At 42.5% G+C, this 12,321-nt stretch overlaps 1 protein-coding gene across 2 annotated transcripts in view; it reads right to left on the minus strand.

The window, feature by feature from the left end:
- Positions 1-12,321, minus strand: part of LOC114660269 (core histone macro-H2A.1) — a 78,132-nt gene that overhangs the window by 34,007 nt on the left and 31,804 nt on the right. The window contains exon 6 of one of the 2 annotated variants that reach the window (XM_028812865.2): positions 86-176. The exons of the other annotated variant lie outside the window; for it this stretch is intronic. Coding sequence (XP_028668698.2) covers positions 86-176 — 91 coding nt within the window. The remainder of the gene's footprint in view (positions 1-85; positions 177-12,321) is intronic. 2 annotated transcript variants of the gene reach the window in all.

Raw genomic sequence — 12,321 nt, forward strand, 5'->3', positions numbered from 1 at the left:
AATCAAGATCACAGCCCTCAACCTTTAGATTTGTTGCCAATGAATGCAAACACACAAGAGCCCTGCAGTGAGAAAATGTCATTACCTACTTCCCCACCAGTGTAGAAATCAGAATTGGTCGGGTGTACAATAGCTTCGCTGTCGATGGAGGCAATGTCAGCTTGCACAACTTGCAACTAAAACAATAACAACAACAAACACAGGCAAACACCCAGTGTCAACCACTGAAGGTCAAGGGGGAGTTGAGCATACATAAAAACTCAAGCCAATGGGAATTACATGAGACACATTTTCCTTTGTGATGATGAGCATTGAAAGTGGGAGGAAAGAAATTAAATTAAAAATGAAACATATCATATTTAATGGAACATGAAATCCCAAGGAAGGTTTCAGAGAAAGACATGAAAAACAAAGAAATGTCACATTACATAGCATTTAAGCAAAGAGCCCCTTTCTGGGTTTGCACCCTTTCTGTAGAGATTACAAAAATCCTTGAAAAGCAGAGCTAAAGAAAGCCAAATGGCTTCACTGCAACTTAATACATGCTCAGATGTTGCACAGCAACTAACGTTCCGCTAACAAATGCCAAGGTCCTAACAGGGGCTTAATCTAAAAAACAAGACACAAAATGAAAAATGATGATAATAATATTATGTTATTTTGGACAAATGTAATGAATGAATGAAGACTAAATGACCACCTACACTCTTAAAAATAAAGATGCCAGAGTGGTTTTAAAGAGTGATGCCATAGGGGTACCATTTTTAGCTCCCAAAAGAGCCATTCTATGTGAGAGTTTCAGAAAGAATCTTTTATTTTGATTCATAACAGGTTCCATATAAAACAATGAATAGAAACACTAACAAGTTCCTAATTTTAAAATGACTCTTACTGTATACAATAACACCGGCTAAGTTCCGTTTTACTTCATTTCTCAGCATTATGCTAGCTTGCCTACTATACATTGGATTTTTATTTTATCCATATATTAGGAACCTTTTATGAGCACAAAGAGACAATTTCTTATGCAAAGAACTTTTTCCAAAATGGTCAAACAATGGTTCTACAAGGAACCACATAACACAGTAAAGTGCCATTAAAGAGCTGTTATTTTTAAGAGTGAAGGTGGCACTTCAACAGCAAGACAGAACACTTAGACATAAGTCAGAAATGTTTATTTTTTTAAGACAGAAAGATTTTACATTAAATTCACATAGAGCTGACTATAGCTGCATTGAAAAAGAACTATACCCTTATCAGAACCTTAATGTAATTTTATAGATGGATTATTATTTTACTGTTTTTCACACTGTCACTATTCACTATCTTACCAAATAACTTAAACAGTCTAACAAAATGTAACATTCTCAAACTTATTAAACTCAGTTAAAGGTCATGAGGAGCTATAGCCTAAGTTGGCAGTATCGAACACTGAATGGTGTGCCGATGCATTGCAGGCCACGCTCATGCACACAGAGAGAATTTTAGACTTGCCAATCAAATTCTTTCTGGGGCAGAGGAGTGAGATTTTGGCTTATTGACAGATGTCATAAAATGTATATACCCTTTATATATTTCAAAAAACAAATTAGAAAACTAAATTCACTAAAAAACCAACATTTTCAGATGTGTGATAACTGGTTTTACTGGTTCTTAATAATTTACCGGAAGTGTTGTGTATTAATGGAGGGGATTAAAGGGGCTTGTATTAATGACATGCTTTCCTTAGACATTATTCAAGCAGTCTGCTAAGAAAGGTACAGTATAAAATAAAAACTTGTTTACCATACATGTTTACTTGTTTTACCAAAGTCTGACATAGTGACCAATTTGGGAATTAAAATTCAGATTGCAGCCTGTACACCATCTTTGCGACTTTGCATGTTCTCTCTTTGGTTCCCTCTGGCATCTCAAAAACTTTCTTTATAACTTAATAGGCCCAGTCCTAGATCCGTGTGACAGACTGGAGTCTTTCCCAAGGTCCATTCTTGCAAACTGGAGTATCTCTACTGCAATACACTTCTGTAATGGGTTAAGCAGGTACAAAAAGCGGATGGATGGATGAATGATTTTTAAAATTACATAAAATATAGCTCTGTAAATTACAGAGTAGGGAGTAGCTTGGCAACCTATGCAAGAAAAAAGACACTGGTCTTTGAAACACTGGAAAGTTATTTTGCTTTGTCATATGAGTTTGTGCATAAATGCTCCCTGCGATGGACTGGTGACCTATGCAGGGCTGACCCCTTTCTTGCTAGGTTCAGAAAACAGTGAGCCTGAACTGTATTAAGTGGTTGGACAATGGATGGGTGGATGGATGGAAGGCAATGCAGTTCAGCTTTCACTTTGTGGATTACACACACCAAATCTAAAAAGCAGATTGTCCAAGTAAAAAGGATGAAAAATGAGCAGGTGATGAACCAAGATGATTATTTTTGTTAATTCACACTGTCCTGTCACTGAGGTAAGACAGCACTGGAAAAAGACAGAATCTAGGAAAACAAAAGCGAGCTGTGTTTATTTAATGCAGACAGGTCTCTTTGTTTAGAACAGGGGCCACCCATCTGTCTCATGAGTGAAGACATCACCTGCTCTCGATGTCATTCCTTTTTAGACAAACCACTCATAAAGGTATATATTTTACAACTTTGTACAATTTCATTATTATGTTCTTTCACTGCTTTTCAAGGATTTCCTCAATCTTCTCAGAACACACCTACTCAGTAAGTGACGTGAACTTAGAGCTGTGAAAGAAAGAATTTAATTAAATCCCTTTATTATACGGATATCCTTTAAGAAATTAGTTTAGGATTGGCTCATCGGCTCCAAAATTATTTTCATATTTGTAAATAATATAGATTACGGTCAGAAACTTGGTCTACATTATCATATTTTTGAAACATACAATATTTAAAATGTCACGATTCTTTTAAATAGATTAATATCTCCATAGCAAAATAAATACTAGCCTTGGCTGACATACTGCAATTTACTTTAATAACAGCTCAAAGAATAAACCCACTCATTTTGATAACCATCAATCCATATTTTAGAGGAGTGGTGCAAATGAGAGCCATAGCCCCTAGTATCCAGGATTCCCTCAATAAATCAGCGGCACAGGTTGAGTTTCGAATGATTAATAATTCATCCTAATATGTAAATGGCGGAATTAGACAAGACATTGTGCTCAAAAGTACTACAGTATTACAGCCTCTGAGCTATATCTGCACAATCAGATGTTAGAAAGTCACACCAAAACAGAGGCAAGTATGCTTATATTTAATTACAATAAATATATTTAAAGTGCATTTTGAATAGAAGTGTATTACTTTGATGCTTATAGCATAGTTGCGATTATATAAAAATTATATTAGGTGGGTGCTAATATTAGGTGGGTTTATTTCATTCTTTTCAAAGCATATATAAAACTACAGTGCCTATGAAAATATTTACCCTGTTGAAAGACTTCTCATTTTGTTGTTATACAACATTGAATCGCAGTGGATTTAATTTGACTTTATTGAAAATAATCAGCAGAAAAACACATTTTAACATTAACATAAAAAACAGATCTCTGAAAAGTGCTCAGAATGAATTACAAATATAAAACACTACATTACATCTTGTCATGAAGAAGGGGCCCGAGTTGCCTCAAAAGGTTGCATATTGTAATCTGTTTAGTTAACCAACAAAAGGTGTAATTTTGCTTGACTTCTCATTACATCCATAATGGCTAACACGGTAGAGTGACCTAGTACTACAAATCTAAAACACAAAACAACTGAAGTCACATATTTAACTCAATGAAGATCACCTGTCTGTAGTCAAGGGGTTTCAATTGGATTGTTGCATAAATGCACCTTATCTAGAAGGTTGTGGTAAATCAGTAGTTGGTCTAACCTACACATGAAGACAAAACAAACACTCTAAGCAACTCTGTGAAAAAGGTGACTGAAAGCACAAGTCAGTGAACGGAGACAAGAAAATGTCCAAATCACTAAATACTGGAATCCAGTTAAAGAAGAAATAGTTAGAGTATGTCACAACTGTAAATCTGCCCAGAGCAGGATGTCCTCAAAAAATGAGTGATAGTGCAGCCTCCTCAGAAAGTACAGCTGCTGTTGAGCCCTCTTGACCAGCTGTGTGGTGTTAAGTGTCCAAGTGAGGTCCTCACTGATGTAGATGCCCAGGTATTTAATGCTGCTCACCCTCTCCACTTCAAGCCCTCGGATGAACAGTGGCCGGTGAGGTCTCCTCTCCTTCCTCATGTCCACTATCATCTCCTTCGTCTTGTCTGTGTTGAGGGTGAGGTTGTTGTCCTCACACCATGATGCCAGACTGTCCACCTCCCTCCTGTAGGCCGCCTCATTCCTGCCAGTGATGCGTCCAATCACTGCGGTGTCATCTGCGAACTTTAGGATGATGTTATCTTTGTGGGAGGCGACACAGGGTGAACAGGGTGTAGAGGATGGGGCTGAGGACGCATCCCTGTGGGGTGCCTGTGTTTGTGATAATGGTGGCTGAAATCCTATTACCAATCCTAACAGACTGGGGCCTGCCAGTCAGAAAGTCTAGGAACCAGTCACAGAGGGTGGGGTGCAGGCCAAGTGCAGACAGTTTAGGCCACCATACTGACATACCACAAGCTGGATCTCCCAAAAAAGGTTAACTTAGACTACAATCAACTGAATTGCTTGACTCCAAACAGGTTACCTCCAATGAACTAATTCTGTGACTTCTAAAACCAACTGGCTGCATCACTTGTGAATGAGGTGTGTCATAATAAAATGGGTAAAATGGGTGAATATTTATGCAATCAATTGCTTTGTCCATTATGTTTGCAATTTATTCAGACCAATTTGCAGAGATCTGTTTTCACTTTGACATTAAAGAATCTTCTTCTGTTGATCAGTGTCAAAAGAGTAAAAATAAATCCAATGTGATTCAATGTTGCCTAACAATAAAATATGAAAACCTTGAAGGTGAAACTGTAAATATTAAAAGGTTTTATAGAAGAGCATTCTGTTCCATGGGGATTCAGTGTTATAACTAAAATATCCAATGCTAGAAGGATAATTATTCATGTGTAGAAAACCGAATTAGCAAATTAAGGAATATCTATCCATTCATTCATTTTTAACCCACTTTTTCCTTTAATGATTAAATAAATACATCTATTTTGTGATGGGCAATTGTAAATATACATGATTTAAATAAACTGATAGCTATGCATAAACAAATCATAATTTAACTGTTACAAATCTTTCCATCAATTATTTCTTTACAAATGTAATACATTTATTCCAAAGCGTGTTTCTGTTAATTTGTTGTACAGGTCATAGTGTACAGCATTAAGGTGGCACAGTGGTTATTGTTGCTGTCTCACAGCCTCAGGCACCTGGTGCAGAATCTCTGGTCATTGTGTGTGTAGACTTTGCACATCCTGCCTTTGTGTTTGTGTGTAAACTGATATTCTCCCAAATTTCACAGATATTTCATATGTTCATTCTAATTGGCTCAGCATTAGTGAGCACAGAGTGCATGGATGTTTCTACCCTGTAGTAAGAAGGCACCCTTTCCAGTGGTGGTTCCCACCATTGTGCCTAAGATATAGGGAAAGGTTTCAGTTTTTTGCTATGGACAAATATTTCAGATAAAAAAATAATTGAACAAATATGAATAAAAATAAATGTGGTGTGAAATGTGGCAGTAAATAAATAAAAACACAATCTATATATATAATTCACTAAGCCAGGAGACAAGTAGCCGACCATGGAAAGCACGCCGGAAGGTGCGTGGAGACAAGTAGCCGACCATGGAAAGCACGCCGGTAGGGGCGTGGATTATATAATTCACTAAGCCAGGAGACAAGTAAGACGCCAATGGCGCACGCAGGAAGAAGCCACGCCCACCAACTCTTAGACCATTGGATACGACAAAAAAATCACAGTCACGCCCACCAACTCGGACGCGACGCCTCGAAAAACATGCCGTCATTTCTGTTTGTCTGTGCCACATTCCACTTGCAGCTCTGAGCTACGTTGACTTTTCATTAGTCAACCTCAGTGGAATCTTGGTTCACACAGAGGCAGCGCGAGAGACAGAGCTGCGCGCACACACACACACAGAGGCAACGCCAGAGACAGAAGCATACACAGGCAGCGCGTGAGAGAGAGCCACGCACACACACAGAGGCAGCGCCACAGAGAGACAGAGGCACACACAGGCAGCGCAAGAGAGAGCCGCGCAATCCTTTAAAACTGAAGTTAAAACACAATGAAGGAAGCAGTCTTTAAAAATCAATAAGCCCTGTGCCTCTTTTTCATTAGCGTCTCACCTGCTTCAGGCCCTGCAACAGTCGAGACGCTCTCCCTGCAGCTGACCTTCTCTGTACCTGACTCCACTACTGTCAGTCACCTGATTAAAAATGGCCTTTTCAATGTGAGCTATGGACCCGCTATACCACAGGAACACATTGCCTTCGAGCCTGCTCTCGCTCACTCTAACGTACCGGCTTTCTCTCTCTCTCCTCACTCACTCACACACTGCACAGGGGAGAAATGCCCGAAGCACGAGTCTACACTGTGAGTGCGATGATTATTATGATCAGACACCCAGGCAAACAACACTGAATAATCAATAGCTCCAACTATTTTGCCCGCCCCCACTCCTCACCTGAGTCGGTTTCGTCTCTGTTCAGCAGTGTTTGCCAAACTCGGTCCTGGTGAACCCCTGTGGCTGCAGGGTTTTGTTCCAACCAGATTCCTAATCATTAATGCCGGTGAAACTCGTCCGGGATAAGTCGGTTTTTCAAACACAGCCGTGTAGCAGATTAGTCTAGCAAGATGTAATAATCCGAGATGAATGCGCGCCCTCGCGCTGAGTGAAAAGCCAATATATATTGAGTCTACAAAACATGATCACCAAGTCTTTGATAGGCTGCAACAAAATGATTAAAGAACGGGCGCATTTTTTTCACACAAGCTGAGTGAGTGGGTGTTAGTTAGTTAATTAGCAACTCGAAGGATTAAAAAACATTGAAAAAGCGGCGCAGATTGGTTTGCAGCGTGTAAAACAGTTTGTTTGTCGCGGATAATTTGCTATCCACACAGGGACGAACCGGGAAGTGAACCCACAATCTTCCACTGTCTCCTTACCGCAAAGCAGCCGTACTATTACACCGCCACAAGGCAGTTAAACAATGCACCGGGCCACATGTTCATTTTTTCCCCTGTGCTTAAAAGACATTAAAAAACTGTTTCTCGACTGTGACTCCCGAACAACTCAGTACGCGAAAAGCGGCCAGAATCGCAAACAACAATCAAAACTCTACGTGACTCACAGGTAGTGATGGGCCGTTCTATACTAAGGTTTCGACACTGTGTCGAGCTTTCGAAGCACTGCAGATTTTAATACTTGATCGAATAATGACATCTGTGATTTAAGGATTTCACATTTTCTTTCTCAAATGTGCTTACCTATATCATGGCAAAGTACAGGGATAAACCTTTATTTTCTGTCTACTCCGTTTTAATTAAGACAGACCAAACAAAACATTTAAGGCTATTAAATGTGATCTCAAGAAAAGATCAGGGTTAATTATAATACTAATAACAGGAGCGATTATAATGATACAGTGCAAAAGTAAATACTAATTGAAAGAGCCGGGAATGCATGAGGTGAGGCGTCTTATTTTGTTTAACTCTTGCTATCGTATACTGCATTCTGCCTGTCGGCATTAGTTATATTTATATTTTTTAGACATCAGACACTAGAAGCTACTGACGAACCCTTCTCTTCGTTGTCAGTCTGTAGCTACGAAAATATAAAAGCAATACGACTTTTAACAGACGTCATTGAAGTGTATCATAAGTTTCTGTAACGTTAATGAAAATGGCCAGAAGGTGTCACGTGACAGGTGAGTGTCAAATGCTTCGAAGCTTCTATACGATTTCCGAGACAATTGCTTCAAACGTGTTGATGCTTCTCAAGGCTTCACCCCGCCCATCACTACTCACAACTTACTGAACGACAAATCAGCAGACTAGCATGACGAATGGGGCGTAATGGGCGTCCTTCCCCTCTCCTCCGGATTTTTCAAATGTTAATTTTTTCCCTATGCTTAAAAATCATTAAAAAAGCAGCCTGATTATGTGGCGTATGGTACGCCGCGGGTTGGCTAGTAATATATATTTCATAAAATACGTCTTTTGTTGCTTATTTTTTTATATATTTCTTAATTCATTTATTCCAGTGACAACCCATGCAACATGAAATATGCATTGAAATGAAAACTGTCATTTTCACCCGTCCAAGTAGAAGGAGTGGGCTCTAGAGAAGAGTGTTTTGATTGGCAATTCATCAGTGAAGCAAATGCTTAATGTAGTGAATGTGCATGTCTGAGGCAATTAAGTACTTGAAAAAGTTGCCCACAATTTCTGTGGCTATTTAATTAAACAATCTCTTGAATTCAACATCAGAGGTCTGCATCTGAAGTGTTCCTTGTAAATGTTGTCCTTGAGGGCCAAAGAGTTAATTCCACTCTACTGATGATAAATCAGTCAATGCCCAGGACTCACAACAGCCCACCCTCTAAACTTTGATGGGTGAAAATGACAGTTCACTGCATATTTCACACTGTGTGTGTTAACAATGAAATGAATACATAAAGAAATAAATACATAAATATATGTGTGTCACGGCGAGGTGCACTAACTTTTTTTCTAAGTATCCTGCAGACCTTTCCCGGGAAATCCCACCAGTAGCCGCTACCTCAGCATGGGACACATCATTTCTGGTCCTGGCCCCGAGGACGGCATAATTTCCGGTCCCAAGGATGACATCACTTCCCCCAGACTTCCTATAAAACCTCACTCCCTTCATCTGGATTTTAGTTCTGTTTTGGACTCTGTCTTGTAAACACTACTTGCTCTAAAACCTTTTTGCTTTTGCAGCCAGGAACACATTATACACGTGGCTGCCCAAAACCTTTGCAATGTCTGGTGTCCTTCCTTGTTACTGTGGCATAGTTGGCAGGATGACGTCCCAGAAGAAACCGGGACGGAACCCAAAAGCAACAGAGGTAGGAAAGTACCGGGGCCATATTTCTGGACGGGGAGTGCGTCAGGGGGTCAGGAAAGACCCAGTACGGGCTCCGTTCCACAAGGACATCCCCGGGCATAAGTCCTACAGAAAGGAGAAGGTGGAAGGGGCCCACAGACATGGGCTGGTTTCTGGGGAGGAAACAAAGAGGGCTTGTAATGCTCTCTCGGCTAAGAGAGCTGAGCTGCCCATCAGGACCGAGGTCCCTGGTAAAGATGGGCCAGCAGGTAAAGCAAATTGAATGCTGGGAATTAAAAGTAGACGGGTCAATCCCCAAGCAGGCTATGTCTCTATGGGAACAGGTGGCTCTGTGGCTACACAGGACAGGACCCCTTACCAGATTGTGAAGCAGGTGGCCTGCTTCTTTTTGCTTCAGTGTCTACCCCGGACCTTTGCCCAGCCAGCCTGGGGAGACTTCCATTCGATCACTGAGCTCACATGGCTCATACAAAACCAGAGGCCAGTCTTGAAATCTGAGAGGACAGAACGACCCTCTGGTGGAACCCCTAGGGACTACGTCCCACTTAATAGGTCTCTCTCACTCAAAACGGAGCCATGGCCAAGTCCCTGGGCCCCTTGGTGTGTAACCTATCTGGAAGCAAGGCGGAATGCAGGAGGACGCGGGGATATTGTTTGTGTACCCTTAGCAACCCCTTGGTGGCTTCACCTACCGGAGAAGTGCTGGTAAATGGATGTAAGGTCACAGCATTGTTTGACTCCGGCAGTAAGATGTCCATCGTTGCTCGCCGATATGTCTTACCGCGACAGTGGAATAAACAAAAGACCAGTCTTAGGTGCATACAAATTTATATACGTGTATATAAATCCGCCCGGTGTTACATCTGTCAAGGGAGAAAGCTTAAAAGACTCTCCATGGCGGCCCTTCCAGACCCCCCTTTCCTGTGATCCTAGGGTGGGACTGGTCTGACAGTGAATGTGGTAGACTACTAAGCACTCCCGGTTAGCGGTTAGGCCTCGCGATAGATGAGAGAGACTCGTCTCAGGCTGCCTCCACGCCATGTAACCAGCCGGCTGAGAACAAGACGGAGGACCACGAGGCCGGCGCGGAGACTACTGGTCCATCGTGGGCAGTTGCATCATCTACCCACGCCCCGCCAAGCTGGGAGGAATCCCCGCCCCTTGAGGTCACAACACATCCTCTCTCTGACTCGCACTTTCAATTTAAAATGACACCGGCTTCTTTCAAGAGAAAGCAATGGAATGATGACTCTCTGAAGTATGCAAAGAATGTAGTTGTTCTCGTCAATGGCCAACACACGCATCAGCCCATGCCACAGGGACCTCGCTTCGTTATTGAAAATGATGTTATATCAGGTAGCCGACCATGAGGGGGAGGACCGGAGGTTGCTGCTTATCCCACGAACCTACCGGCGGCAGGTCTGTGAGTTGGTGCATGCCCACCTACTTGGAAGTCATCTTGTCTCCGAAAAAACCTTGGAGTGGATTAAACTCTGATTTTTCTGGCCGGGGATCAATGAGGAGGTTCACCGTTTTTGCATTTCCTGTCTGGAGTGTCAACTATGACAAATTCCTAGGAGGGACCGTGCTCCTCTTGTTTCTCTTCCCATTATTGATGTTCCTTTTGACCACATTGGGGTCGATATACTAGGACCCTTGGAGCCCTCAGCCTGGGGATATAAATATATATTAGTCCTCGTGGATTATGTGCTGCGGTGGGTTGGCACCCTGCCCAGGATTGTTTCCTGCCTTGTGCCCTGTGTTGGCTGGGATTGGCTCCAGCAGACCCCCGTGACCCTGTGTTCGGATTCAGCGGGTTGGAGAATGGATGGATGGATTATGTGACCCGGTACCCAGAGGCTGTTCCTTTGCACTCGGCTACTTCTAAGGCAATCACATGGGAGTTAGTAGGGGTCTTTGCACGAGGCGGCATCCCTAGTGCTTGATTTAATGGACCAAGGGATGCCTTTTACCTCGGAAACGTTCAAGGAAACTGCCAAGTTACTGAAAATCAAGCACTTAAGAACTGCGGTGTACCATCCTCAAACCGACGGTTTAGTAGAGAGGTTCAACCAGACTCTCAAGCTGATGCTTCGCAAGGTGGTCAGTGAGGATGGGAGGAATTGGGATCAACTCCTCCCCCTTGTACTCTTTGCCTATCGGGAAGTCCCACAAGCCTTCTCCCCTTTTGAGTTATTATACGGACGGCAGCCCCGGGGAATATTGGATATCTTAAAAGAGGGCTGGGAAGGACAGGCTCTTCCCTTGACAAACATACCTGAATATATCGCACAGTTACGCGATAGACTTGGCAAAATTAGACCGATTCTAAAGAGTCATATGGAGGAAGTGCAAACAGCACAGGCCCGCCTTTATGATTGTGGCACAACGCTCTGGGAGTTCCGTCCGGGGGGTCGAGTCATGGTATTGATTCCCACCTCTCATTCCTAAATGCTCGCCCATTGGCAAGGCCCTTACGAAATTAAGGACAGGAAAGGATTGGTTGATTATTTGGTGAAACAACCTAATCGTCGGCCATGCGAGCGGGTGTATTATGTGAACTTACTGAAACCGTGGAAGAAAAGGGACCCCGATCCCTCCTCCAGTCAGCCCCGCTCACTCTTTGCTCAAACAGACCCCCTTAATTTCAGCAAGGAATTATCGTCTAGACAGAGGCAGGCGCTGGAATCAGCTATCCGCTCCGTCCCAGAGGTGGTGAGTGAAACACCTGGTCAGAGCTCTCTGATTGTGCATGACATAGTGATTGAACCGGGGGTTATCATTCAAGAGCGGCCCTATAGACTCCCGGAGGCAAAGAAAGCTGAGGTGGAACTGGAAATCAAACGAATTCTGGAACTAGAAGTGATTGAGGAAAGTTTTAATCCCTGATCCAGTCCCATCCTCTTGGTCAGTAAGACCGACGGCAGTTGGAGGTTTTGCAATGACTTCCGTCAGCTTAACCAGGTATCCCAGTTCGAAGCTTATCCCATGCCATGCATGGACGACCTCCTCGAGAGGCTAGGACAAGCTAGATTCTTGACCACACTTGACATGACAAAAGGGTACTGGAAGATTCATTTAGCGGAGTCTGCGAAGGTCAAGACTGCGTTTAGTACCCCTAGCGGACACTGGCAGTAATGTGTCCTTCCATTCGGGTTACACGGGGCTCCTGCAACTTTCCAGCATCTGGTGGACAAAGTGCTCCGACCCCATAATGCGTATAATGCTGCCTACCTGGAT

The sequence above is a fragment of the Erpetoichthys calabaricus genome, chromosome 11 (assembly GCF_900747795.2).
Source record: "Erpetoichthys calabaricus chromosome 11, fErpCal1.3, whole genome shotgun sequence".
Taxonomy (NCBI): Eukaryota; Metazoa; Chordata; class Cladistia; order Polypteriformes; family Polypteridae; genus Erpetoichthys; species Erpetoichthys calabaricus.